General features: G+C 38.9%; 1 protein-coding gene across 4 annotated transcripts in view; it reads left to right on the forward strand.

Annotated features, from left to right (window-relative positions):
* LMBRD1 (LMBR1 domain containing 1) overlaps positions 1–25280 on the forward strand; it is an 81106-nt gene that overhangs the window by 42834 nt on the left and 12992 nt on the right. For all 4 annotated transcript variants that reach the window (XR_006102499.1, XR_006102500.1, XM_042454960.1 and 1 more), the window contains exons 8-14: positions 5646–5771; positions 6171–6323; positions 10233–10297; positions 11538–11640; positions 14538–14642; positions 17609–17758; positions 24561–24639. Coding sequence is in view for 2 of the 4 variants with exons in the window: in XM_042454960.1 (XP_042310894.1) it covers positions 5646–5771; positions 6171–6323; positions 10233–10297; positions 11538–11640; positions 14538–14642; positions 17609–17758; positions 24561–24639 (781 nt within the window). In the remaining 2 variants the exon portion in view is untranslated. The remainder of the gene's footprint in view (positions 1–5645; positions 5772–6170; positions 6324–10232; positions 10298–11537; positions 11641–14537; positions 14643–17608; positions 17759–24560; positions 24640–25280) is intronic.

A 25280-nucleotide genomic window follows, 5' to 3' on the forward strand; every position in this document is an offset into this window, starting at 1 on the left:
CAACATTCCAAATCAGTCATAATTCCTGAATTTCTTCAGACAATCATTTCCATAAAGAAACTGCCAAGCAAGCCATAGGCTTGAGTATGTGTGACCCAGTGTTGCCAACAAGCCTCGAAGATATTCCCCGGAATGTTTTACCAAAATTCCTGGGATTCCCCAATATTTATTTATTATTATTCAGTAAAATCCCTGAAAAGAAATTAATTCAATTCCATGTATTCCGGGGAATTCCACGGAAATTGGCAACACTGGTGAGACCTGAGCAGGGCAGTTCATGACAAAGGCTTTTGGTGACCAGGGTCTCCATAAGTCAAAGATAACTTGACAAGAAATAACAAAATTGCCAAGGAAAGAACCTACATTCATGAGGGCTACCTTTTTCCTATGTCTGTTAGTTTGGAAGAAGAAACCACATACTGTATATTCATAACAGAAAATACATCATCATTGCCTCTAAAAGTGAACTTAGGTAGTGATTTTTGACAGATTAGGTAGTGATTTTTGACAGATTGTAATCATAAGAAGAGAGAACATCAGCATGTGTAAGAGGACTCCCAAATTTGCAGAACTACTCTCTCTTTTTGAGGTGGGATCAAAAACACCTCAGTGAGGACTGAAGATGGTTACTGTTCATAAAATGCTTAGTAGATGGACAGAAGAATAGAATGGTGCATTGCAGGCGTAATGGCTGCCAGGTTGCAACACTAATTATCAGTACTATTGTCTTTTCTATTTATTTGTTTATATTTGTTGCTTGTGAGACAACTAGAAACAGTGTAGGGCTCTGGAGCCCTCCTCTGATACACAGGAAACATTATCTAGACCCCTATTTGACTTCTAAGATTGTACCCAGAAAGTTTGGAAGCTGCTTGTTATTTTGTTTTTGTTTTTTTAATGAAACTGGTCATTTTCAAGAAACTGACTTCTGGCTCAATACTAATCTGTGCATTTCTGTAGAACCAAGAACTGACCCTCGTCTGTCTTTAAGTGATTGTTTATTCATGCTAACCTTTTGTTTGTTACACTGATTATATGCCATTTTGCATTACTGAAAAAAACTGCTAATTTAATACATTGTTTCAGTGAGAGCCAGAAATACTGTCCTAGTCTTCATTATTCATATTGGTCACTGGGTCACCTTCTGTTCTTGTGCAATGCAGTTTATCTTCTGTATTGACAAAGTACCATCTATTTTGCCTATGACAAACAGTGAGACATTCAGATAGGACACATGTTTTAGGATGACACCTTGTAGTTTACTGTTGCAGATGAGTTTTTTAGATGCCAGTGAAAAACTTTCCTTCTAGCAAAATGTCAAACTGAAAGGTCATGGGTCAGTGCTAGCTAGAAGTCTTGTCCTTCTTTTACCCACTGCAAGCTATGTGTTGAAGCTACTGTGGTACTATCCCACATGAAGCAGTGTGCATTCACAAGCTCTCAGTAAGTTAATTTCCCCCCACAAATTTTCACATTAAACTCTGAAATGGATAATAAATATCAAATGAGGAAATATTAGTCATTGGTCACATAGTCCCACTTCCTTAGTTTTGTAATTGTTTTGTCCTAAGGGTAACAGAATTTTTGAAGTTGCACCTACAGTGGCTCTTCGTGCTGCCAAGAGATACAGTTCACAGCTTGCCCTACATAAATTTATCTGTCTCCATTCTTAGTCTTGTTTTAGGTATTACTTCCCATGGGCTCATTTGCACAGAAAGCTACTTGTAGAAGCAGTATAGTACAACTTACATGGGTTGTCTCTTAGGAGCTTTTGACAGAAGACCTAATTTGGATTGCGTGGGACCAAGAACACTACCCAGACTGTCATACCTTTTTAATTATGTCTAAGAATTAATTCCTTGGACATATTTGCCTTTGTGGCCACTTAGTATAGTGCAACTCAGTTCTGCTGTGGCTGAGGCAGTTGTTTTATATGCTAAAATAGGAAGGTGCTTAGTTTTGTCTTCTAAATTAGTAAATAGCAAAAGATTATTGCTCTGTCAGACTTAGTCCTATCTTAGTTCAGCATGCTAGTGCATAAATAGCATATGAGACTAGTACGCACTTGCAGGTGACATAAATGTGGTGTAATCCTTTGTGACTGGTCCTTTCTCCCAGGTTGACTTTGCAGTTCCACCCCTAGGGTGGAAGTCACTATGCTCTTGTTCCCTCAGTTCTCCTCATTCTTGGATTTGGGTTTCTGGGCAACCAGATGACCTCAGTTTGGACATGTTTGCATGTTAGCTTTGTATTATTTATGGTAAGTGAACATCCCTTGATTTAGGGTGTCAGGAGACAGTCTGAGTCAGAGTTAACAGAAATAACAAGAGAATCAATGAACTTTATTATATCCTGTTGAAAAGTAAATGGTTTCATAAGTTCCAGTCTTGGTTCCAAACATCTAACAGTGTTCAACCTGAGTTATATCAGACCTTTTCCTTCAAACAGTTCAGACACCCAGTACACATTCACTTTGAATTGACTCTTTTGACTCATCCAACTCTCAACCGTGAATCCTATTTCTCTTCTCCCTGGGACACATACACACTCCTGCTTTTATACTTTCTAATCTCCCACAGTCCCCTTCAGTTTCTATGAACCATGATTGGCTGCCTTGAAGCCAGTTCTGCCTAGTACCTCCTTCACATATCTGTTTAAAGCATTCAAATTGGTGACAACCACTATACTTTGTGGTAGTGAATTCCATAATTAGACTTAAGTGCTGTGTGAAGAAATACTTCCTTTGACCTGTCCTCAGTTGCTCACTGATCAATTCTGTATACGATCCTGAGTTTTAGTAGGAGAGAATGTATGATGTATCATTTTATACTTGGTTTCTTATCCCCCTTACTTTCTTTTGAGGCTAAATGTCATAATTTTTACTTTCAGAGGAGTTATGCACACCCTTTCTTCAAGCTGTTGATCTTTGCCATACATAGGACGTATTATTATATTTACTGACTTGCCTTGTAAAATGGGTTAGATGTGCATAAGTGTGAACCACTTCACATTTGTTTTTGTACCTCCCATGCTGTTGTTTCTCATGTACCTACTTTTCCTTTTACCAAACGTTAGCACAAACCTTTAAAAGTTTTAAGCAAATTCAAACATGGATTTGCTGATGCAACCTATTGTTCTGCAAACATTATTCTGCATTCTTTCCTGAATGTAAAAATATAGCAAGGCTACTGCCTAGAAGCTGGCATACCTAATTCCAAATCACTACTGAATTGTGAAGTTTCTTGGATGACCTAGAGCCAGTCACCCATTCTTAGACTAACCTGTCTTGTAGGATTGCTGTGAGAATGGGTTGTGGTGGTATTGAGAACTATTTATGCCTCACATGCTTCTTTGAAGAAAAGTGATATAATAATACAGTGATCCCTTGACTTAAGCGAGGGATCTGTTCTGGACCCCCCCCCCCACATAAGCCGGAAAACGTGTAAGCTTGAGTCCCATTCAGTTGAATGGGGCTCATGCTCACGGCACATGCATCATTCACTCTCCTGTCGCACAGCTTCCCCATAAGCAGGAAGCCACATATGGGGCACCAGCCTATAGCGCGGGCACACTGTACACACAATTGGAAGTCCATCTATGAACTCCAACAAGTTACAAAGGGTGCACTCTTACATTGAGGAATACAATTTCCAAGGACATGTTATGAACAATACTGCTGCTGCTGTGTGCCTTCAAGTCATTCCTGACTTTTGGCAACATAAAAGTGCACCTAGTGTGGGGTTTACTGGGGCTGAAAGTGTATGACGTGCACAAGGTAACTCAGCAAGTTTCCATGGTTGAGCAGGGAATTAGACCCTGATCTCCCAATACTCAAACTATTATACCACTCTGGCTCTACTCCATAGTATATAAAATCTTGGAACAGCTTATAGGCACAGTGATTTCCCATTCTTAGCATTTTATACTTTTTTTTTACTGAGGAAAAAGAAATCAGGAGGACCACACATAAATATGATAGCATGGGAAGGGTATGATACTCAAGTCATGCTACTAAATTCAGTGTTTGAACAAACTTTGCATCACTCCTGAAATAACTTCTGGAAAAATGTCAGTGTAGAGTTATGATAGTGTATATCTTCTAAATCGTAGTTTTTTGTGAGTTTTTTGGGCTGTGTGAAGATGCCCGCCAGAGATGCTGTTGAAACATCAGAAATAAACTCTTTCAGAACATGGCCATGTAGCCCAAAAAACCCACAAAAAACTATGGATGCTGGCCGTGAAATCCTTTGGCTTCACATCTTTTAAATCCTTTCTGGGATTGTGTGTGTGTGTGTGTTGAGTTGAGGATTTTAGCTGATACAAACACAAAACAAGACCAAATTTAAATCCATCCAATTCAACATTCCCATAAGTGACATAATATTTTATTTTGGCTCAAAGGCCAATTGGTAGCAAGTATCTTCTGTACTGATTTCTCCTAGCTAAATTGCTTGGCTGAGCAATATTGACATCCATTATCACTTTACCTGTTATCAGAAGGCTTGGTGGTGTATTCTGTACTCTGTTTTTTCTAGAAGTTTATTTCACTGCTTCATGTTATTCTGAGTTTGTGGGTCAAGTGCTACTCCCATTACTTGCCAGTTTTGCTTCAAAAACTCTTACAGCGCACCTGCATTTTACGCGGCATATGCTGAAAGTCACACTGGAAAAGCCCCTCACGCCCCAGAAGTAGTAATGGGCCGCACCGCCATGCTGTGGAGCACCGCAGGCACGAGCCCCATTACTTCTAATGGGGCTCCAGCACACACGGATTTCCCCTTATGCAGAGGGATCCGGAACGGATCCCCACGTAAGGGGAGGTCCCACTGTACTCTTATTAAGCTAGAACTCTTCATTGTGTTTGAAGAAGAGAATTCTGGCATAATGTACAATTACCGACCCAGTGGGTGTTCAGGGCCAAGCAGGGAATTGAACCCTGGTCTCCAGAGTTGTACTCCAACACTCAAACCACATGTCATTTCAGATTTTTTAAAAAAAAATAATTTCACTTCACTTGAAGCCTTTATAATTTTGTTCATAAATTTAAATAACTGCAGTTCTCCAGGCTTGTACATTTTGGAAGCCAGACAACCATATTTTTCTTCTTTCTTGTTTCCTTGGATGCGCACAGATCTTTCTTTTTATAATTTCACATTTGCTTGCAACCCCCTTTTCCCAGTCTTAGAAATTAGATTGCACTTCAGCATTTAACCTTCATTGTGCAGTAGTTTTCCAAACGAACTATAAGCAATGATATTGCAAATGCCAATCTTTTGTTTCCCTTCTCTTGCCCCCAGTATTCATCAGTTTATTTCTGAGAGACTTGCTTATGCATAACCTTGCATGGGGGTTGGGGGTTTGTGCACAGTGCTTGTGTATCCCTTTTAAAACAACAACCACAAAGCAACCTTTTTTCATAGCACTCGATAAAATTTGTGTGGCTGACTGCAGATTTCTGAAAAGATACATTATCCTGTATAATATTATATACATTGTGTTGCAGTGAGATAAATCTAGATAGAATGTGAGTTAGGATTTAATTAAATATTCTGAAGGTTTGATCCAGTGTACTGATAATTCTTACCCATCTTAAGATGATTAATTAAAATCAATAGGTTCAATTAATGTGTTGTATTTCTCCACAGGCTTATGGCATGTCAGCTTTGCCTCTGAACCTAATAAAGGGGACAAGAAATGCTAGTTATGAACGTTTGGAAAACACTGAGGATATTGAGGAGGTGGAACAAAATATACAAAGAATTAAATCCAAGGTTTGATGCTGTTTTAAAACATTTAGAGAGATTTGATTATGTGGTCTATCAAATTAATCTAGTGTTTACCAGTCACTGTTAAAAAAAGGATTGGGGATGGAAGCCCCTAAAATTATGTATGATCTTCATAAATGAAATTACAAAATCTGAGTGAAACTAAAATAGCCCAGCTAAATCTTCCCATTTGCCATTAACCTTAACCATTAAACCTTTTACAGTTCTTGTTATGCAGGGTTTTGTTTTTGTTTTAGCTTTTTTGGATTGTTAATGGCAGTATTTTTAATTAGCACTGAAATGAAATTAGAACTGAATTCTAATTCTATGGCTTTGCACTAATTTAGTTAAAATTCAATATCTCATTCTTTTGGTTTACACATCCTTGCCTTTCCAAACCATTAGTGCAAAGATGGCCGTCCCTTGCCAATTCGGGATAGGCGCACATTGCAGCAACTAGAAGATAAGCTAAGAACCCTCCGAAGAAGAGGACGACGTCTAGAATATGTTGAGAAGAGCTGTTGGACGAAGTTCTGTGGAGCCATGCGGCCAATAAAGGTAAAGTTCTTCTATATCTAGTACTTCAGAGAAACTTTCTGTATGTAGCAGTGTCTTATTAAATTCATAATTGCTTAGAAATAGGGGACCAGGGCCTGCTTGGCTGTGCTGTTGCCACTGAACAAGAGGAGGAACAAAAAGGGCAGCACCTAAAGTGATTCATTCATTGAGCACCTAGAGTGATTGACAGTTCAGACATCTCCATCAGCTTAAGGGTACCTTGACCCTGTGTTTGACTCTCTCCCATGCTATCTCCCATGCTATATAGCAGATAGGATTTTGAAAATGAATGAAGTTGCTGTTTTGCCTTAAAGAGAATGAAATTTCTGTGGATGATTGTAGCTTTAAAGTCATTGTTTGAATCTCAGCCCTTTTAATATTAGTGTTCTCACATGTATTTTTCAAGTTTACATGTCCAGAAGAAAGGGCATATCAGAAAATGCTACGCTTCCATGTTCCTGCATTTCCAGGTTGTTTTGCAAATGACTACTTCCAAGTATCTGCTCAGGGAACCAAATAATGATCAAGGGACTTCAGTTTAGGGCCCATTCTCTGAGCCTCCTGATTAATTCAATGTGGAATATTTTCACGTCTTCAGCTATTCAACAACTTTGGTTGTGTACTTTTATTCTTTAAGGCCATGTCATTTCTAGGTTTATATCTTGGAGCTCAGCATCCATTGCATGTTTTTTCATATCCATTATAATAGATATGTTTTCAATTATTTTAAATTTTATACATACATTTAATTTTTTTGCATTTTTTATCTCTATGTACTTTTACTTTTATCCTTTTTTTAAAAATTGTAAACAACTTTGAATCCCGGCTTTAGGGAATAAGAGGAATGTAAATAGATACAGTGCAATAAAGTTTATTTTATTATTTATTAATAATGTAATAAATAATTAATAAAGTAATGCATCTTTGGTAAATATTGGCTTTCTGATCAATTTATTGTGCATTTAGTTCCCTCTGGGTTTGCAGGTTCAATACATACAGAATATTTCAGATATGCTTCACTATATTCCTGCCTTTTTTATAGTTGAAAAATATGGTTCAGAAATGTAGTTAAAAGTAAGAAGTGGAAAATGGAGGCATTCTGATGCAATGCAATAGGTAACGGCGACACACTAGTTCTTGATTCTTACCTGGAAGTAAATTATCTTGATGAATTTGGATACCAGGCCCCCCAAAATAAGTTTTGGCATGCTGTCACTGACAATTGTTCAGTGCCATAGGGTGAGATTCTATTTAGCACCTGTATAAACTGACTTGGAAAAAGGACCAAGATTTATAGTTGAAGTTACTGATAAAATTGGACAAATAGTGGATCAAATTAAGATGAGTAGACAGCTGGAGAAATGTGTGAACAGACCTGTAGGATGAACAAATAAGCAACAAATTGAATTTAGTTCTGGAAAAGTATCAATACATGAATGCGGAGAAGTGAAGGTATGCAGCAGTACATAGAAATAAAAGATGTGTGACACTAAGGATGTAAACCTGCATAAACAGGATTACAGCGTTAAAAATACACTGCTGCTTTGTAATGTGGACTATGCGTAGCCAAGATCCTTCTAACATATCTGAGTTTAATTGCTGTCAGAAAAATGTTTCTTCACCCTAAAAATAACATGCCCAAAGGCATATAGACTTTATACAGCTCATAGTTTGAAGATGATTTGCAGTATCCTGATTGCTTTGTTTTGAACACCCAGGTTAAATTTTGTTTGCATCCAAACAATGAAAATGAGATGTAAAGACTTCAGTTTGCCAAATTAGCATGTTATGCTTTCCGTGGGCTCAGAACCAAATGTTGCTACCCTGTTGTGGCCCTTTGCCGACAGACATCACCCTTGAAGGCCTTCTGGATCCCCTTTCCACTCCTGCTGAGCTGGATGGGACCCTTGAGACCACCTTTTTCCAAGAGCTGCCACCACCTGGTGAATTAATTGCCTGATCCTCCCCCTTATCGGCTAAGTAATCTATAGGTACTTCCCCTTGCCAACTTAGGCAAGAAGTAGCTGAGCCAAAGGCATGTGCAAAGGTTCTTTAAAGAAAAGCTTTATTCTAACTAAGGAATTCCTGAGCAAAGGATATCACTACATGTAGGACTCCTTGTCCTCTGGGCACAGAAAAATGTAAGTTACAGAATAGTCATTTCAGCCAAGCCAGTAAAATAAGCAGAAATCCTAACGTCACTAACTAGTATATGTTCCTAATCTTACTTAAAGCTCAGATGGGATTTGTAGTCCTTAATGTTTCTGGATGCTGGGAGCCTTGACCCCTATGGCCATCTGTACCAGCTCTTTATGATCTACCTCAGGGCATACAGCCCCCAAAGGCAGACAAGGGAGGACTTAAGCCTTGTGTTCAGAAAAGCTTTTTAAAATCTCCTTTCAGAAGCATCTTGATGATTCGTTCTTCTATCTCAGCTCACCCATCTCATTGGTCAGTCAGCATCTCATCAGCAGCGGTGTAAACCCAGATTAGAATGCACCGCCCCAACATTTAACCCTTTGTTGTCTGGGAAGAAGTCTTATAAATGGCAGACCCCCATTTATCACAAGGTTTCTAAGCAACATCTTGTTCTTATTATTTACTATTAAGTCAGCTTCAGTTTATGGCAAACCTATGAATGAAAGACCTCCATGAGTCCCAGTTATCAACAGGATTTGTACACTCAGGGATGTGGCTTACTTTATTGAATCACTCCATCTGTCATAGAGTCTTCCGCTTTTCCTACTGCCTCCTGCTTTACTGTGTGTTATTTTCTTGTCCTTTCCTGGTCTGTCCAGAATACAGTAGCCTTAGTTTAGGCATTTTTGGCTTCCACCAAGAGTTCAGACTTTTTTTCAGAGAACCATTTATTTGTCTTTTTTATCAGTGAATGGTATCTGTAGAACTCTTCTGCAGCACCACATTTCAGATTTGCTTCCTGTCAGTTCTCTGCTCTGCTCTGCTTTCCCAGTTATGCATACAATTTATTTTTATGTTTCATTGGTTCACTTGTTTAGTGGATATCAGAGAAGGCAGTATCTTTCCCCTATGTACCTACAACAAGATGTTCTCCTTATCTCCCTTTCCTGGCTGTTCTCTGAACAGTGAAAGGCATTCTTGGGCACCATAAATATTTCAGCTGCATTTTTTTAAAAAAAATTAACATGGATATTCTGATTTCTGATTGATAAACAATTGAAAATAAAAGTGAGGACTTTAATCACTATGCTTGGCTCATTAAGAGCTCCCACTGAAAAATGAACTTGTAAATAGATCTTGCATTGTGGCCTAATCTCTTTTGTAAATAAATAAATCTTGTGTTTTCAATCGCTGAGAAAATTGCTTTTAAAAAATCAGGATTGCCAAACAGATAAGCAACACTTTAGTCACTGTGACATAGTAAACCTTTTTAGAGCTTGAAAAGTTGTATTTAAAAGTGCCCTTTCAATTCTGTTTTCCCCCCTAAAAGATATAAGTGTCTTCTTCCTATGAATTAAAAATAGTTAACAAAGCAAACCTGTTTTAAATGAGTGACTGTTTGTGCTAGGAGTCACATATGTGGATAGAAAGCCTTTGCGTGTGTCATATAGCAAAAGAGGTATTTTAACCATAATATGTAACATTACTGCTTAATTTATTTGCCTAGTATCACTTTTGCACCCTTTCCAGAAGTTGTCTTTCAAGTTTTGTCTTCTTGCTCACTTTTATTTTGAGTGGGATTAAGAACAGTTTCTGCTGTTTGTGGAGGGCACAGAAGTGGGTATCGTGTAGAATGGGGAAAAATTAAAACATGTGGAGGAGCATTTCCCAATAGATTTCTTCAATTCATCTCCTTAACTCATTGCAATATATAAGTAGCTTTGCTAAGCTGTTTCTTTTTTTTAAACAAAATCATTTGTATTTTTTTAGATTGCATGGGGAGTATTCTTCATCCTTGTGGCTCTGCTTTTCACAATTTCTCTCTTCTTGTCAAAGTAGGTATATAATGTGCAGCATATTTTAAAAGATAGTTGCATGAAATCAAATTATTTGTAAGGTTAAAAAAATATACTAGCCTTCAATGTGACATAGGTTCTGGTTTAAATGTGCTTGCTCCCCTCTCCTTCACTTAACCTCCCCCTCCCCAGTCAACAGTCATGTGATTTGAAACCAGAATTCAATTAAGTAAATGTTTATTTACACATCAGTAAATAAGAGATAAGTTTATTTTCCCACCAAATTTCCCCTTAAAGTAATATATAGTGCTCCTAAACCACTAATTGACAGCACTGCATGTTGAGTTCGTTATGATCTTTATATGTGTTGTAGAATAATACTTGGTGTAAAACATGCAGAAATGGAGGCTGACAAACTAAAGAGAAATGTACAAGTGTTCCTTGACTGTAGACCAATTTCTAGCAAGCCATTTCTGGTTTGCTTGCATTATGGAGATGATGAATATATATATTTGGACAGCTGTTACCTATGAAAAGGTGACCTAGAATTTGCAGCCAGTTCAGTTTTTAAAACAGATGTCAGTGACATGATGAGCATAATTCTGCCTTGACAGAAAAATACGGGATGCTGTGGAGGTGCGTGGGTTGCAATAGATAATATGTTAGTACTAGAGTGCAGACTTTGAAAATCAGAGAATTCCTGTAATGAAAAAATACTGCTCAGCAACGTTTTGGGTTTCAGGGTCTTTCAAAGTCCATGATTGCTCACACTAATAAGGAACTGAGATTATTCAGAAAGAAAAAGGAAGGGATCTAGCAGCAAATTAATGATGAGGACACATTATATGTACATGGAAAGGAAGCATTCAGTTATTTATGAAAGGGTATCTGGAATGTACATAGAAGTTTGGATTTTTGCTCCTCCACAGCTGAAAAGATGAAATTGGTATTGTTTCAAGGCCAAGTGAAATGAGTAAATAATACAGAAACTCATCCCAATGATGATACTAAACTTAAAGTATATTTTAATAACTATCTGTCTTAATATTGTAATAATTTAATTCCTTCTTAATATACTTATTATTTATTTATTTATTTTAAATTTTATTTTATTTTTTTGTTTTTAATTGTATTGTTTTTAATGCTGTGAAGCCACTCTGAGTCCCAGTCCTAGGAAAAGAGTGGGATACAAATTAAGTGTTGTATGGAATAGATGTGTGAAAAAATGCAGAGGGAAGGAAAGAGAAAAAATAAATTGTTATTTCTCACATTACTACAGCCTGGATAAGGCACTGCATTCAGCTGGGATAGATTCTGGATTTGTAATCCTGGGAACTAATTTAACCAACCCACTAAATATGCTGCTACCTGTTCTGCAAACTGTAAGTAAAAGATAATAGGCAATGATGAATGCTGCATATAGAAAACGATTACTGTTTTTTCATTTAAAGGAAATTGTGGAGTTTAATTCTGCAGTATAATTTTTGGATTTAATGTTTAAAACATATAAACATATGTTCTTTTAAAAATTCACATTAAGTAGCATATGGGACAATGATTTCTGCTGACATTATATTGAACTTGGAACATAGGAGGTTTCAGACTTTCACTAGTTTTTGTTTCTGAGTTTCATACTTCTTATGGACCTACCAAAAGTATCCACACTCCTTTGATTTTTCTACATTGTATTGTGTCACAACCTGGAATTGAAATGGATTTAATTACCATTGATACCACTTGATGTAAACTGACCTCAATGAATTCCACTCATTTCATACATGAAATTTCTAGATACATTTCATTCTCTCCCCCCCCCCTTCATCTAGATTTTAAAAAAGAGTTGGGGTTAGGGTTTTTCTTTATCTAGATAAGAAAGAAGTGATAAACTATCTTCATTTTTGCAGCTAGATGTTTCTTTTGGGAAATACAGTGGCTTAAACAATTTTATTAGTCTCATCTACAGTAGACTAAATGAATTAATGGTAACTTGGTAAATCTGCACTTAGGTAAATTGCACTGATTCAGTGGATCTGCTATAGTTGGAACTAACAATTTGATTCAGGCTGATAAATTTAATTCTGCCTATATTTGAACATCTTGCTGAAATGGTTAAGTTAGAATTTTGAAATTAGATTGTATGTTGCCAGTGTGCTTGATCCAGATGGCTTCCATTTTGTTTTTGAAGCGATCTTGATCATACAACTCAAATATGGCTTCAGTATTTGAAGGACCATTTATGAACACATTAGCATCTCTGTTATTTTAGGTCTTCATTGGGGATCCTACTCCTGGTGCCTCACTCTCAGAACATAGATGAATGTTGACCAGAGAGCACCTTCTCTGTAGTGATGCCTCACATGTGACATTTGCTCCTTGGGGTCATACCCAGTAATTTTTAGAAAACTATGATCGTCTATGGATGGGTGATACAAAAAACGCATTATAGTCCGGCTTCTATATGTAAACTAGGGTTAGGAGGGGTGGTGCTTCCGCACCCCCCAACACTAGTACGTATAAATACGTACAACTGGCGGCGCCCCTTCCACATTTGGGCTGCCATGTTTACGATTGTGGACGCATAGCGTCCGACATGTCGCGACACCTATGCGTTGGAATGCGCCGGCGGCGCCTCTGACATCATAAAGGTGCCGCAAAAAGAAGCTCCGAAATGGAGTTCTTTGTTGCTCCGCACAGGAGCCGCGCGGTTGGCTGCTGCGGCTCCGCGCGGAGCAAATGGTGCCAGCGGGAGACGCCGCAAAGGGCGGCGATTCCCGCCAAAATTATTCTTCTGAATTTGTATGGTTATTCTTTCTTTTGCCATATATTGCTTTTGCAGTGTGTTCAGGATCTATTCTTTAAATAATGTTTTGTTCTTGTTCCTGTTTGTGAACTTCCTTGAATATTTTGCATTCTAAAGTATGAATATCTAAAATAATATTTCCCAGCATTGAATTTCATGTAGAACTAGTGCATGAAATCTTGCTAACCCAATAAATCCAAGTTTGAATATGTGAAGATCTACAAGTTCTAGGTCTGTAGAACATGTGTAGCAGACTCCTGAAATGTCATCATTCAGCCTGGGGGGAGTGAGGGGGCGGGTCCAACACCATCGGACCTACCCTGAAGAGGCAGAGCCCTCCCTCCATGGCCAACTGTCACCATTCAGCCTGGGGGGAGTGCGGAGGCGGGTCCAACACCATCGGACCTGCCCTGAAGAGACAGAGCCCTCCCTCCACGGCCAACTGTCATCATCCAGCCTGGAGGGAGTGAGGGGGTGGGTAGGGGCTAATTTTGTATTACAATTTTTACTGTACACCGCTATGATCATTGCGGAATAGTGGTCTTATTATTATTATTATTATTATTATTATTATTTTGAGTCCAATTTGGGGGGAGGGATAAAGACAGCTAAGAGATAAATAATTAAAATGTTAGTTTTTTTGTGGTTTTTTTGGACTATGCGGCCGTGTTCTAGAAGAATTTATTCCTAACATTTCGCCAGCAGCTGTGGCTGGCATCTTCGGAGAATGCTGGCAAGGAAGAGAGAGTGAGGTATATATACTGTTGGTTCATAGGAAGTGATTTACATGTTAATCTGTGTATTGTTCTGTTGTTGAATGACAAGGCCTCAGGGTGTCTATTTAATTAATTATCCATTGTACGCTGGGAACCCCCCCCCCCCAAAACTGGGTGGTTTTCATTTGCATTTGCTGGATCTTGTTTTTGGTGTTTTGCAGGACTGGTAGCCAAACTTTGTTTATTTTAAGGACTTTTTCTTTCCTGTTGAAATTCTTCATTTGTCTATGGATTTCAATGGCTTCTGTGCATTCTGACCTGATATAAATCACTTACTCTCAACCAACAGTATATACTCTCTTCCATGCAGCATTCTCTGAAGATAACAGCCACAGCTGCTGGTGAAGCATCAGGAATAAGCTCTTCTAGATCACGGCCTCATAGCCCAAAAACCCCACAAAAAACTATGGATGCTGGCCATGAAAGCCTTCAGCTTCATAATAAAATGTTGTTACTGAAATAGCATGCCTTTGTGGAAATACTAATAAATAATGGAATGTTTCCTTCTTGAAATTTGCATTCTGTTTCTAGAAAACTCTGTGATTATACAACATTCTATACATTGCTATTTTTGCCTTTAAATTCAGATGCAGTGAAAACAAGATGCTTATAATAGTTATTACTTTCTCATGGATGTGTTATTTCATATTTAGCCATAACAAATATTTTTGTCTTATTAGTCTTGCATTTTGTCAAATTTTAGGTGTTCCCTCTTGATTATATTCTCATAACTACAATCATCATGTACTTCATATTCACTTCAATGGCAGGAATTCGAAATATGGGAATATGGTTCTTCTGGATAAGGGTAAATATTGTTTTGTCATTATATTTATATCTTGCCTGATTTCAAGAAACACAATATGTTGCACTGCTTTAATAAACATGCTTTAAATTTATGTACATTAGAATATAAGAATATATGCATGCAACTAGGTAATGAGTTTAAAACCCAATAGATAAAATGCATATTCAGTCAATTCATGTGCTAACCCAGTTTACTACTGTATTGTATGTTAAGCCCAAAATATGCAAAGGGTTATTATAGCACCTTTGAGACTAACTGAGAAAGGCGTTTGTAACATAAGCTTTCATAGACTGAATCTACTTCATCAGATGCCAAAGCTTATTCTACAGATTTCATACTCTCAGTCTCAAAGGTGCTACATTATCTCTTTGCATACTTACTTAGGCGGGGTACAGACCGCCGCTGTCGCCGGTAGGTCCGCGGGGGAGCCGGAGCCTTCAGACGGCGCGGCTCCCACGCGGACCGAAAAAGAAGCTCCAAAATGGAGCTTCTTTTTGAGTCGCATTTGTGACGTAGCGAGGCGCCAGGGGCGCACTCGCTACGTTATAAAGGCTGCGACACGTACGGACGCTCAGTGTCCGATACGTAAAGATGGCGGCGCCCGTATGAACAGGGCGCCGCAATCTTGTACGTATTCAATATGTACTAGGGTTAGTGGGGTGCGGAAGCACCACCCCTTCCTAACCCTAGTACGTATTGTATACGTACTATTTGGCGGTCTGTACCCCACCCTAGATTTATACAGCTATGCCTTTGAATTGAAACAACACATTCAGGAATCTTCCTGAAACCTAATGTCATTGAAAATTTCCCTCCATTTTGGATCTCTAATATCTGTCCCATTATAAGTGTGTGATCAGTCTTTCCATATTTACAATGTTTGCTTTCAAAAGACAGACATTGGTTGTTTGTTTATGTAGTAAAGCTTTTCACAGTGATGCATTGTATGCTGTGTTGTTCTAACGTAAATAATTCTATTCTGTGCATTTTTGTTTTGTTTTGCTTTGTTTTAGGAAATAGAGGCTTTTTATAACTGACACTTTTACATTTCTATTTTTTTATTCTAATCACTTTGGCCCCAAACTTGGTTATTTCTCTGTGTTTTTATTTAATAAAATCTGTTTTTCCTGTAATTTACTTTCACTTATTGCTAGAGCACTACATATTAGACTTCGCAGCTATGTTAACACTCACCAGCTTGTATTCCTTCAGGGCCTCTCTGATTTTGATAGCCTAATCTAATTTCCTCCCCAGAGAGCTGTTAGTACCGTGTTCTTAAATTTTAATTGAAGCTGTCAGCCAACCTTGAATCTGTAGAACTCTGTACCTTTCAACTACTGTTGGTCTTACAGTCTAGTGAAATAATTTTGTTATAATGCCAGTCTCTTAACTCATTTATATCTTAAGATTTCTTCCTATCGCAGTAGTCAGTCTTCAGAAAAGCTCCATTGTTAACATATGTAAGTGGGCTAGGCTTTCTATTAAGACATGAAAAAAATTACGGCATTAGCTCTTCCATTTCTGTGAACCTTAGCTGCACAGGTCTCCCCATCCCGTCAGAGGACTGTCAGTTTTCCATTGCTGTATTCTGGAGCTCATTCCCAGAACACCCACGTGCAGTCGCCTTCCCTGCCTTCAGACTGAAATATGTCCTGAGTAGCCTAGAGACCTGATTTGTATCAAGAGAGATTAAAGGAGATGGCTGTGTTTAACCTGCAAAAGAGACATTTAAGATGCAATATGAAAACCATTTTCAAATAATTGAAGGACTGCTCCTTTAACTGATGGAAGAAATTTGTTTTCAGTTGCTTCAGAACAACCTGAAGCAGCAAGTTCATATTTTAAGAAGGGATTTTGACTTTATAGGAGGAAGAGCTTTCTGATGGTATGACCTGTGTGACAGTGGAACAGATTACTTTAGAAAGTGATTGACTTTCCTTTGTTAGAGGTTTTTAAACAGAGGCAGAATGGTCATTTACTAGAAATGCTCTGGAAGCCGATTAGACCTTTGATAGACAAGTTCTTTGAAGTCTTAGCTATATGATTTTATCTCCTCAACAGAAAATATGAGGAAAGTGTTTAATAAAATTCTTTAATGGAGTCCTCACTTGTAGCTATGGCAAATTAAACTACAAAGTACTTTACATTTCATTTTCTGTTTGCTGTTCCCCCCACCTCAAACATACACAGACACACACACACTCTTTCGTTTCACCTTCACCTTCCATTATTGGACCCAGACCTTACTTGTGCTTAAATTGGTCTGTAAAACATACAAGAATGAGTTGTGAATCATATTCTATATGCTTTTACTCATAAAAAACATGTACAGTCTCTGGCAAGCCCACCTATAAATATATCATATAGGTAACAATAGTTGGGAAATAGAGCCAGTGTAGTATAGTTGTTTGAGCATTGGACCATGTCTCTGGAGACTAGGGTTTAAATCCCCAGTCAGCCATGGAAACCTACTGGGAGTGACCTTCAGCAAGCCACACTCTTTCAGCTTCAGAGAAAGATGAGGGTAACCTATCCACAGAACAAATCTTGCCAAGAAACCCCCACAATAAGTTCCACTTAGGCTCTCACCCTAAGATGGAAATGACTTGAAGGTACACAACAACAATTGGGAAAACCTCTACCTGAGATGGGAGAGTCACTAAAAGTTACCATAGATGAGCTAAATAGACAAATACATTGGTCAGTTATAGGGTAGCTTCATATGGTACTATAGAAATACAAATATTAATGATAATTGTGTATTAAGACAAATTCAACGTAAACATGTGGAGATTATAACATGAAGATAATTTTTACATTAAACATAATTTTGTTCTTAACAGTTTACAAGCTCCCTTGAGACCTTGAAAGATGGCATAAACAGGCAGCCTTTTTTTAAAGGCATCTTTTGATAGAATCCAGTTGTTAATTTGAAGCCTTGCTCATCCTAGCAATTTTTCTTTTAGCTGTACAAGATCAGACGGGGGAGGACTCGACCTCAGGCACTTCTCTTTCTGTGTATGATACTTCTGTTGATTGTTCTTCACACCAACTACATGATCTACAGTTTGGCCCCTCAGTATGTTATGTATGGGAGCCAAAAGTATCTAATTCAGGTAAGATTTCTTGTGCAGGGCAAGTGGGAAGAAAGATGTAAATGCAGACTCTTTTGAGATGAATATACACATCACCTGGAAGACTCCCTGAATGTTACCTTTAACTTGCTTGCTCAAAGCTTAGGTTGAAGGAGTTTGCACAGAGCTTGGATCAGGACTGACCCGTATTGTGATAACATTGTTCATCTTGCTTCTGGCAGTTCTGTAATACCATTAACTGATCCAAGCCCCAGGTTTAGCCTATCCTGAAGATATTGAGCTCATGTTAACTACCAGCTATATAAAGCGGTTTGTATATGGTACAGTACTAATAAAATATAAATCTTCAGTGGCTGCCCAAAGTCTGTTCTAAGAAAAGCTTGTGTAACTCTTAGGTTTTTAGAATTTAGAATCCTGTATGTTGTTTGAAGCTTAATTGTATTACTGCGGGCATGATTGGGCTTCATGGCATATGATCTTCATAAACATTGTTTTAATTTGAAAATGAAGGTTTTGGAGAATAGGATGGTGATAAACTTGGAGAAATGGCAGAATCCAAAATTGGCTGGGATGTGTGTGGTCCCTGGGCCACATGTTGCCTTGCTGTGCACTATAAGAATGAATTGGGATTTGTTGCAAGACAGCATATCTTGCTTCAGAAGTTTGCATTTATGTGAAGATTGTGGTATGTTTTGCTCATATAGAATCGTGCATGCATGTTTGAGATGCCAACAGCAGATATATACAATTGAATACACAAACATGCTTTAGTGACTAGGTAGTGGGGAAATCAAGTACAGGCATGTGTATGTTTGGGGTAAAGTGAGTAAATAAATGCACACAGAAAATGTGAATAAATTTCAGTGGATAAAGGGGGGGAAATCCCAATAAAATGAAAGTGACTGGGGGGAGCAAGACATTCTCCCAGGCCACAAATCCAGGTGTGTCAACAGCAACTGATTCTTCATAGTCTCTATGGCTCACACAAATGGGTTAACTGTCTGTATAGTACACCATTTGAAACTTTCTAGAACTGTTCTGTAAGGATTTTGGCAGTAGCCTTCCCACTCCCCACATATCCTAATAGGAAGCTTACCACCTAAACCCTCAATTTCTTTTCATCTGCCATGATAGCAGCATCAGTTAGGTGCCTTCTGAGAGTTCTTGTTGTTTTCTGACTAACTTCTCTTGATGGATTCAGATTTGGACTTGGTTTTCTAATTTCTCTGCATTTTGACTTAGCGTCTTGGTTCATATTATCTTTCTGATCTGACATGACTTGTTTTACTGATTCTTCACTTGGTGTTCTCCTTGCCTCCAGCCTGGTTTGATTAGTTACCATTTTATGGTGTCTTCATCATCATTTAAACATTGTATCACTTGCGAAGGAAAGATACCAGAGAAAGACAGGCACTCCAAATACCTACTTTGTTTAGGAGAAGACCACAACATGGCCACTTGTTCCTGTTGTTAGGCCTCAATTCCACAGGCACATTGACATCGTGAATTGCACTTGAAAGCTCTCCTTTGGAGAAAGGCTCTCAAAGTTCCTAATACAGCAGCACAGGGAGGAAAAAACTTCATACAGCTTGATCACGAAGTTTCAGTATCAAATCTTAACCTTGGATACAGTTGCTACTGGCAACATTGGGTTCCTCAATACAGATCACCTTGAAATGCTTTCTCATGGAGACAGTTCTTGGCTCATCAAGTCACCCTTCAGTGAAAGGACTGTGTTGGATTCTGTAACCGAGCCTAGTGTTGCATCAGTGACAGCAGCATTGCTCAAAACAATGACTGAAATTACATCTCCTCACCATTCTGATTGAACATGTGTTCCATCAACCCTGGGCAAATGCCTGCAAGCAGTATCTGAAACAGTTTCCAAACATTATTTGCACGCTTTTAAGAAACACAAGAAGAGGAAACAAACCATATCTGACCAATCCTCTTTCCCAGTGGTTGGTACTGAGTTGCCAATTCCTATCGTTACTGATTCTCCTCACTCTTTAAACCAATGGGACTCTTTTAACCAAGGGAACTACACCCTGATTGCTTCTTCATCTAATAGATCTCACGATCAGAAGACGATTCATACAGCTACAGATGGAGAGATTACGAATGCCTTGCATCATGCCTGAGATCCTGCTTCACCTCCCATATCCTACTAAACAATGTTATAGAAAAACTCCTCTTTCTTTCTTCAGCTTGCCTGAGCCTGGGCCTATGTAGATACTCTGGCTGTCCTGGTCCCCTGAATACTACTTACCTAGAAACTATAGATATTCACAATGGCATGGATACTATGAGAATGAGTATTATCTGTCTTGTAGATCCTGATGTGCTTCTGATCCTTCAGTTAAGTCTGCTTCAGTACCAAGGCACTCTAGATCCCCTCAGTGTCAACCTAAGTCTCCACTAAAATCTCCACCTCCAGACAAGATGTACTGTTACTGTCTCTGAAGTCCCAGCCCATTGTTTTTTGTGGTTTTTTGGGCTATGTGGCCATGTTTTAGAAGCCTGAAAAACGTACCAAAAACTATGGATGCTGGCCATGAAAGCCTTCGACTTCACATTCCAGCTCATTCATGGTTATGAATACAGAAGCAGTCTTCTTCTATGGTCCAGGTTGATCTTTTGACTACTTCTATACTTCCTTATGGGTCGGTTTCACAGCAAGATTCTTCCGATTTAGACGATTCCTCTGACTTTTTAGAATAACCTGCACAATCCACTGAGGTGTCACCACCAACATTGCAGCAGAATGTGACCCTGTGGCATGGATTATGTATGATCATTTATGGATGAAATAGTGAAAATGCCTCGCCAGTTCAACAATCAGAACCTGACATTGAAGATCCTGTTTACCAGTGGGTTCATAGTCAGGTTCCATCTCCTGGATCTCTTTCACTATTACTATACCTGTTTCAGGTTGTCAAAAAAAATGTGGACATCCCCTTCCTCCATCCTGTCTGTGTCTGAAAAGATAAAATCTTCATAAAAGATGGTAGAGACTGGTATGGAGTGACTTGCACAACATCCCAGGCTTAATTAATTATTTTGAATGCAGAACAATTCAGAACATCACAAAAGCTGCACTCCACCCCAGCTGTCAAGGAAAGGAAAATGCTAAATGTCATGGGGTGCATGTATTGATTGTCATTGGTCTTTTTTTATTGCTAATTAAAATGCATGCATGGGAGCTTACCAACAGTTTTTGTGAGAAAAGAGTTTACTCTTCCTTGAGTGATTCCCTGAAGAGGAGAAACAAGTTACGCCAATGCTTCAGGTTGAGACAAGCCAATTTGCTTCACAACAAATTACCACTGCTCATCATGTAGCATGTTACAGTGGCAAGGCCTTGGCTGGGGCGGGTGATATCTTGGCTAAGATCCTTGGGTCTATTTCAACAATCACAAACAACTATAGAAGGCGCCATTTGACAAGGCTGGTCCATTTAATTCAGCTACGGATGAGAGACAAACAAGCACAAAATGAGATCCACTGTGAACAAGGTTCCAAACTCAAACAGTCAGATCAAGGTTTCAGCAATTCTCTTTTGGAGCTAGACATGCTCACATCCCACTTGTTGGTCATAAGTAGAAACAAACTCTACTTCAGATGCCCAGATCATGTAAGGCCTTGTCTTCATCCAGGCAGACGTCTGGGCAGTTTGGAAAATGATTTCAAGACACCAATAGTCAGTGTCTTTGACTTCCTCACAGACGACTGCCTTGGTTTCAACCTAAGCCCTACCATCACCACCTCCACCATTTCAACTACTGTTCCTTTCTTTGATGACAGGCTCAGTGAATTACATTATGCTTGGGCTTCTATTTCCTCAGATGCATAGGTCATTAATATAATCAAAAGAGTATATGTGATAAAATTCCAGGAAGTTCCACCTACCAGTGTTCTTTGTGTTACCCCTTCTTCACTCTCACCCAGGAAGGAGGTGTTCAGCTTGCTCCAAAAGGGAGCGATAGAGTCTGCCCCACTTTCTCAGCGGCCCAAAGGGTTCTTTTCCTGTTTCATCGTCTACAACAAGGATGGTAGACTGCATCCCATCTAAAATCTTCATGGATCTTTACAGATTGTCACGTTGAACATCATCCTGCCTACACTGCAGAAAGGCGATTGTTTTGCTGCTCTAGATTTAAACACTCCATAATTTGACCATCCCACATGAGATTCCCTGTAGAAGTTTTGCAGTAGAAATAAAAGCTTATCAGTTCAGCATCCTCCATTTTGATTTAACCATTGTACCACAGGTATTTACAAAGTGCATGGCAATTGTTGCCGCTTGGCTTCAATAACCAGATGTCGTCTTGTTTCCCTATATCAAGGATTGGCTGTTACAAATGAACTCCATTTCCTGAGCAGCTAAATGGTCTTAGCCTTTGACATTTATATACCATTACAGACTGGACAGAAGCTCATAGGCAGATACTGTGTTTGTAGGGCTGCACTATTCTCTTGTGTATAGGATTGCCATTTCCCAATTTTGGGCAGGACAATCCCAGTTTTACCCATTGTTAAAATGTCTCATCTGGTTCAAGCTGCCTGTCCCAGTTTCTAGTGAGGGGACATAGCTTTGCACCTAAGGGAAAAACAGGGTGAGTGCTAGAACCCAGAATACCTAAAGCTGGGTCTGGACTGAGCTCTGCGGCTTCTGGGAGGTGGAGCCCAGCCGGGTGATTTGAGCATTGGCTGGATACAAATCCCTGCTCAGCCAAAGAAGGCAGAGGGAGGAAGGAAGAGGAGAACTACATCTCCCCTGCCCTTCCTGCCACTGCCTGTCGACTGGGCTCCCCTCAGCACCTCCTTCCTATCTTTCCTCCTCCTCTTCTTCTCTTCCTCCTCTTTCCTCCATGGCAGCACTACTGGCTTGGCCTCCCCCTCCCACCTGTTCAATGCTTTGAAGCCCTTGGCAGATGGCAGAGACCCACAAGAGCCCAACACTTCTCACCCGCCGCAGGTGAGTTGCCCCCAGGCCACCTCTCCTTGCCCTCAGCCTTTCTGGGCCTGAACCCCCCCCCCCCAAGCCAAGGGAAGCTGAGGACTAGAGTGGCAGGTGCCCCAAGGATGCTCTGCCTGCCCATCTGTCCGCCTTGGGCATTTGTTTGGGAAGGAGGCCATGCTCTACTTTTTTAGAGCATGACCTACTTTTCAACCATTGTCTAGGAGAAATGTCAAAATCTCCTCCATTTTCAGCATGACTGAGAAGCATGGATTTATATTAATGTTTTTGGGTTTTAGTTGGTTGTATCCTCCATTTTTCTATATTTGTCCTATATTTTGTCTTACATTTTGTCTCAGTTTTGTGGTAGAGAATTATGACAACCCTACTTGTGTTGCATGACAGTCCCTCCTTCTATGGTTAGTAGGTTGATAGTCTCCTATTTGTGAGAGTCACAGAGACTGCGAAGAAGATGATGTTGCTTATCTATAACAATAGTTTTTGGAGTGGTCATCTGTAAACACACACTATCCTGCACATCCTCCCATCTTTGTGTCCTGCCTCTGTGTAGCTTCATGGCTGCTGCTTCAGCAACCAAGGAACTGAAGTGCACAGGAAGAGGGCGGGGCTTCCACCAAAATATTTACCTAACAGTTCTGGAAGGTTCCAATCAGTATACTATGCAGGTGCAGTTAGCTCATTTGTTTACAAATAAGTTCACAGATGACCACTCAAAGAACCACAGTTACAGATTAACCAACCTGTTCATAGTCTGCAAAAAGATTTGAGAGCTGTATGCTTTATACAAACAATATGAGAGTGATGCTCTTTTTTCAAAGCCTAAAGATGAAGTAATATCACTTTTATACCAACCAATTAACCTGAGATTGCTCATTAATACTAATAGTGGTGTAGACACCTTTGACCAACATTGACTTTCAAACACATTATTTTTGTAACCAATTTGTATGCGGTCCCATACAAGAAACTATTCTGTTCAGCTTACAGTAAGTACAAAAATAGTGACCAATAGTGTTGTTTCCTGAAATAAAATGGACATTGTCTCTTAAATGTCTATATGGTTTGGCACCTGAACAGTAGTATAAACCTCCAGTGTGCCTCTAAGGATCCATTTGATCAAAATCTAGAATACGTCTTGGGTCTTATCGAGTTTTCATGGAATATCGAGAGAGGCAACCTCAGAACTATAAGACATATTGTCTTAAAGGGGAGGTGATGCAAAAAACAAACTGTTGTGCAGCCATTTTGTTTGCACTCATGTGTTTCTAAAATACAGTTGTGCAAAAGTCTGTGAGTTTATTGTTAAAAAAGTAATATATATGGTGTTTATACACCTGTTATAAATACATACAATTATGTTTATGTTTATTACCATTTTTAAGAAACTTGTGTGCTCAGTTGAATCCATCGTGACTTTCATGGAACTTACTGTACTTTCCTTTGTGGGGAACTATCGTCCCTGACAACTTATTTGCAACTATATTCTTCTACAGACTGTGGGAAAGTCTCAAAGGACTTAAAGAAAACTTGTTCAATAACTTCTGACAGGTATATTGTTGTGGCTTTATTCCACATTTGGACCCAATATCATATTGCTATAATCATTTTCCACTAATGAAGGAATAATAAAAAATAACTTACATACAGTTTTAAAAATGCCCTTGTAACTTCAAATGCTGATTTGGAATGCAATAAGAGTAGACACAATCCAACTATCTTTTTCAAAAGCAAATTAGAGGGGACCTCTTTGTAGCCTAATGTGCCAGAATAAAGTAGATGATGTTGCTGTAGCATTTATATGAATGATCTCTGTGATCTTCAATGAATATGTTTTTTATGCAGAACAATGTGACAGTTGATGGACACTTGAAAAATAACACAATATGGGCACCCAAGGTCTGTGATGCAGATGCCCCTGAAGGTAAGACAGATCGTATTCAGTTCCAGATCAAGGAAAAAGCCCAGATACACTTGTGTTTAATCACATAGAAGTTTATTTAACAATTTCTAATACCTATCTTAGTGTATTTCATAGAGAAATACTTTCTTGTAATTCAAAGTAGCATTGCAGCTAAGAGTAGGTTCCAGATGTCAGAATTTAAGTCATTATTAAATTGAATCTTTTTATCTTCTGCAGCGCCCATGCCATATGTGGGCACAGTATACACGGCTTCAAGCTTATACTGAAGCTGCGTGACAATCAAACATATGGCGTGCACGCCACTACAAGCACGCGCACCATTGTTTTCAATGAGGCACAAGCATACGTGGAATTCCCCTTACGCAGGGGGGATCTAGATGGATTCCCCACATAAGGGAAGGGCACACTATACTTGATTTATTTGCAAGAATGAGATCTGGTACAGATCAAAGGCAAATGAGACACTTGCCTTGTTTTTGTAAACAAAACAAAGGTATCATTATAATAGTTGGCAAGCCACCTTCCTATTTTGCAAGCTTGGCCAAGTGTAAATTGCTTTCAAATGCGTTGCCAGCATGCATTGTTGATTTTTTTTAAACATTTGACATTCATGCCTTTAAATATTTTCTAAGAAGATAAAA

The sequence above is a fragment of the Sceloporus undulatus genome, chromosome 1, assembly GCF_019175285.1.
Source record: "Sceloporus undulatus isolate JIND9_A2432 ecotype Alabama chromosome 1, SceUnd_v1.1, whole genome shotgun sequence".
Lineage (NCBI taxonomy): Eukaryota > Metazoa > Chordata > Lepidosauria > Squamata > Phrynosomatidae > Sceloporus > Sceloporus undulatus.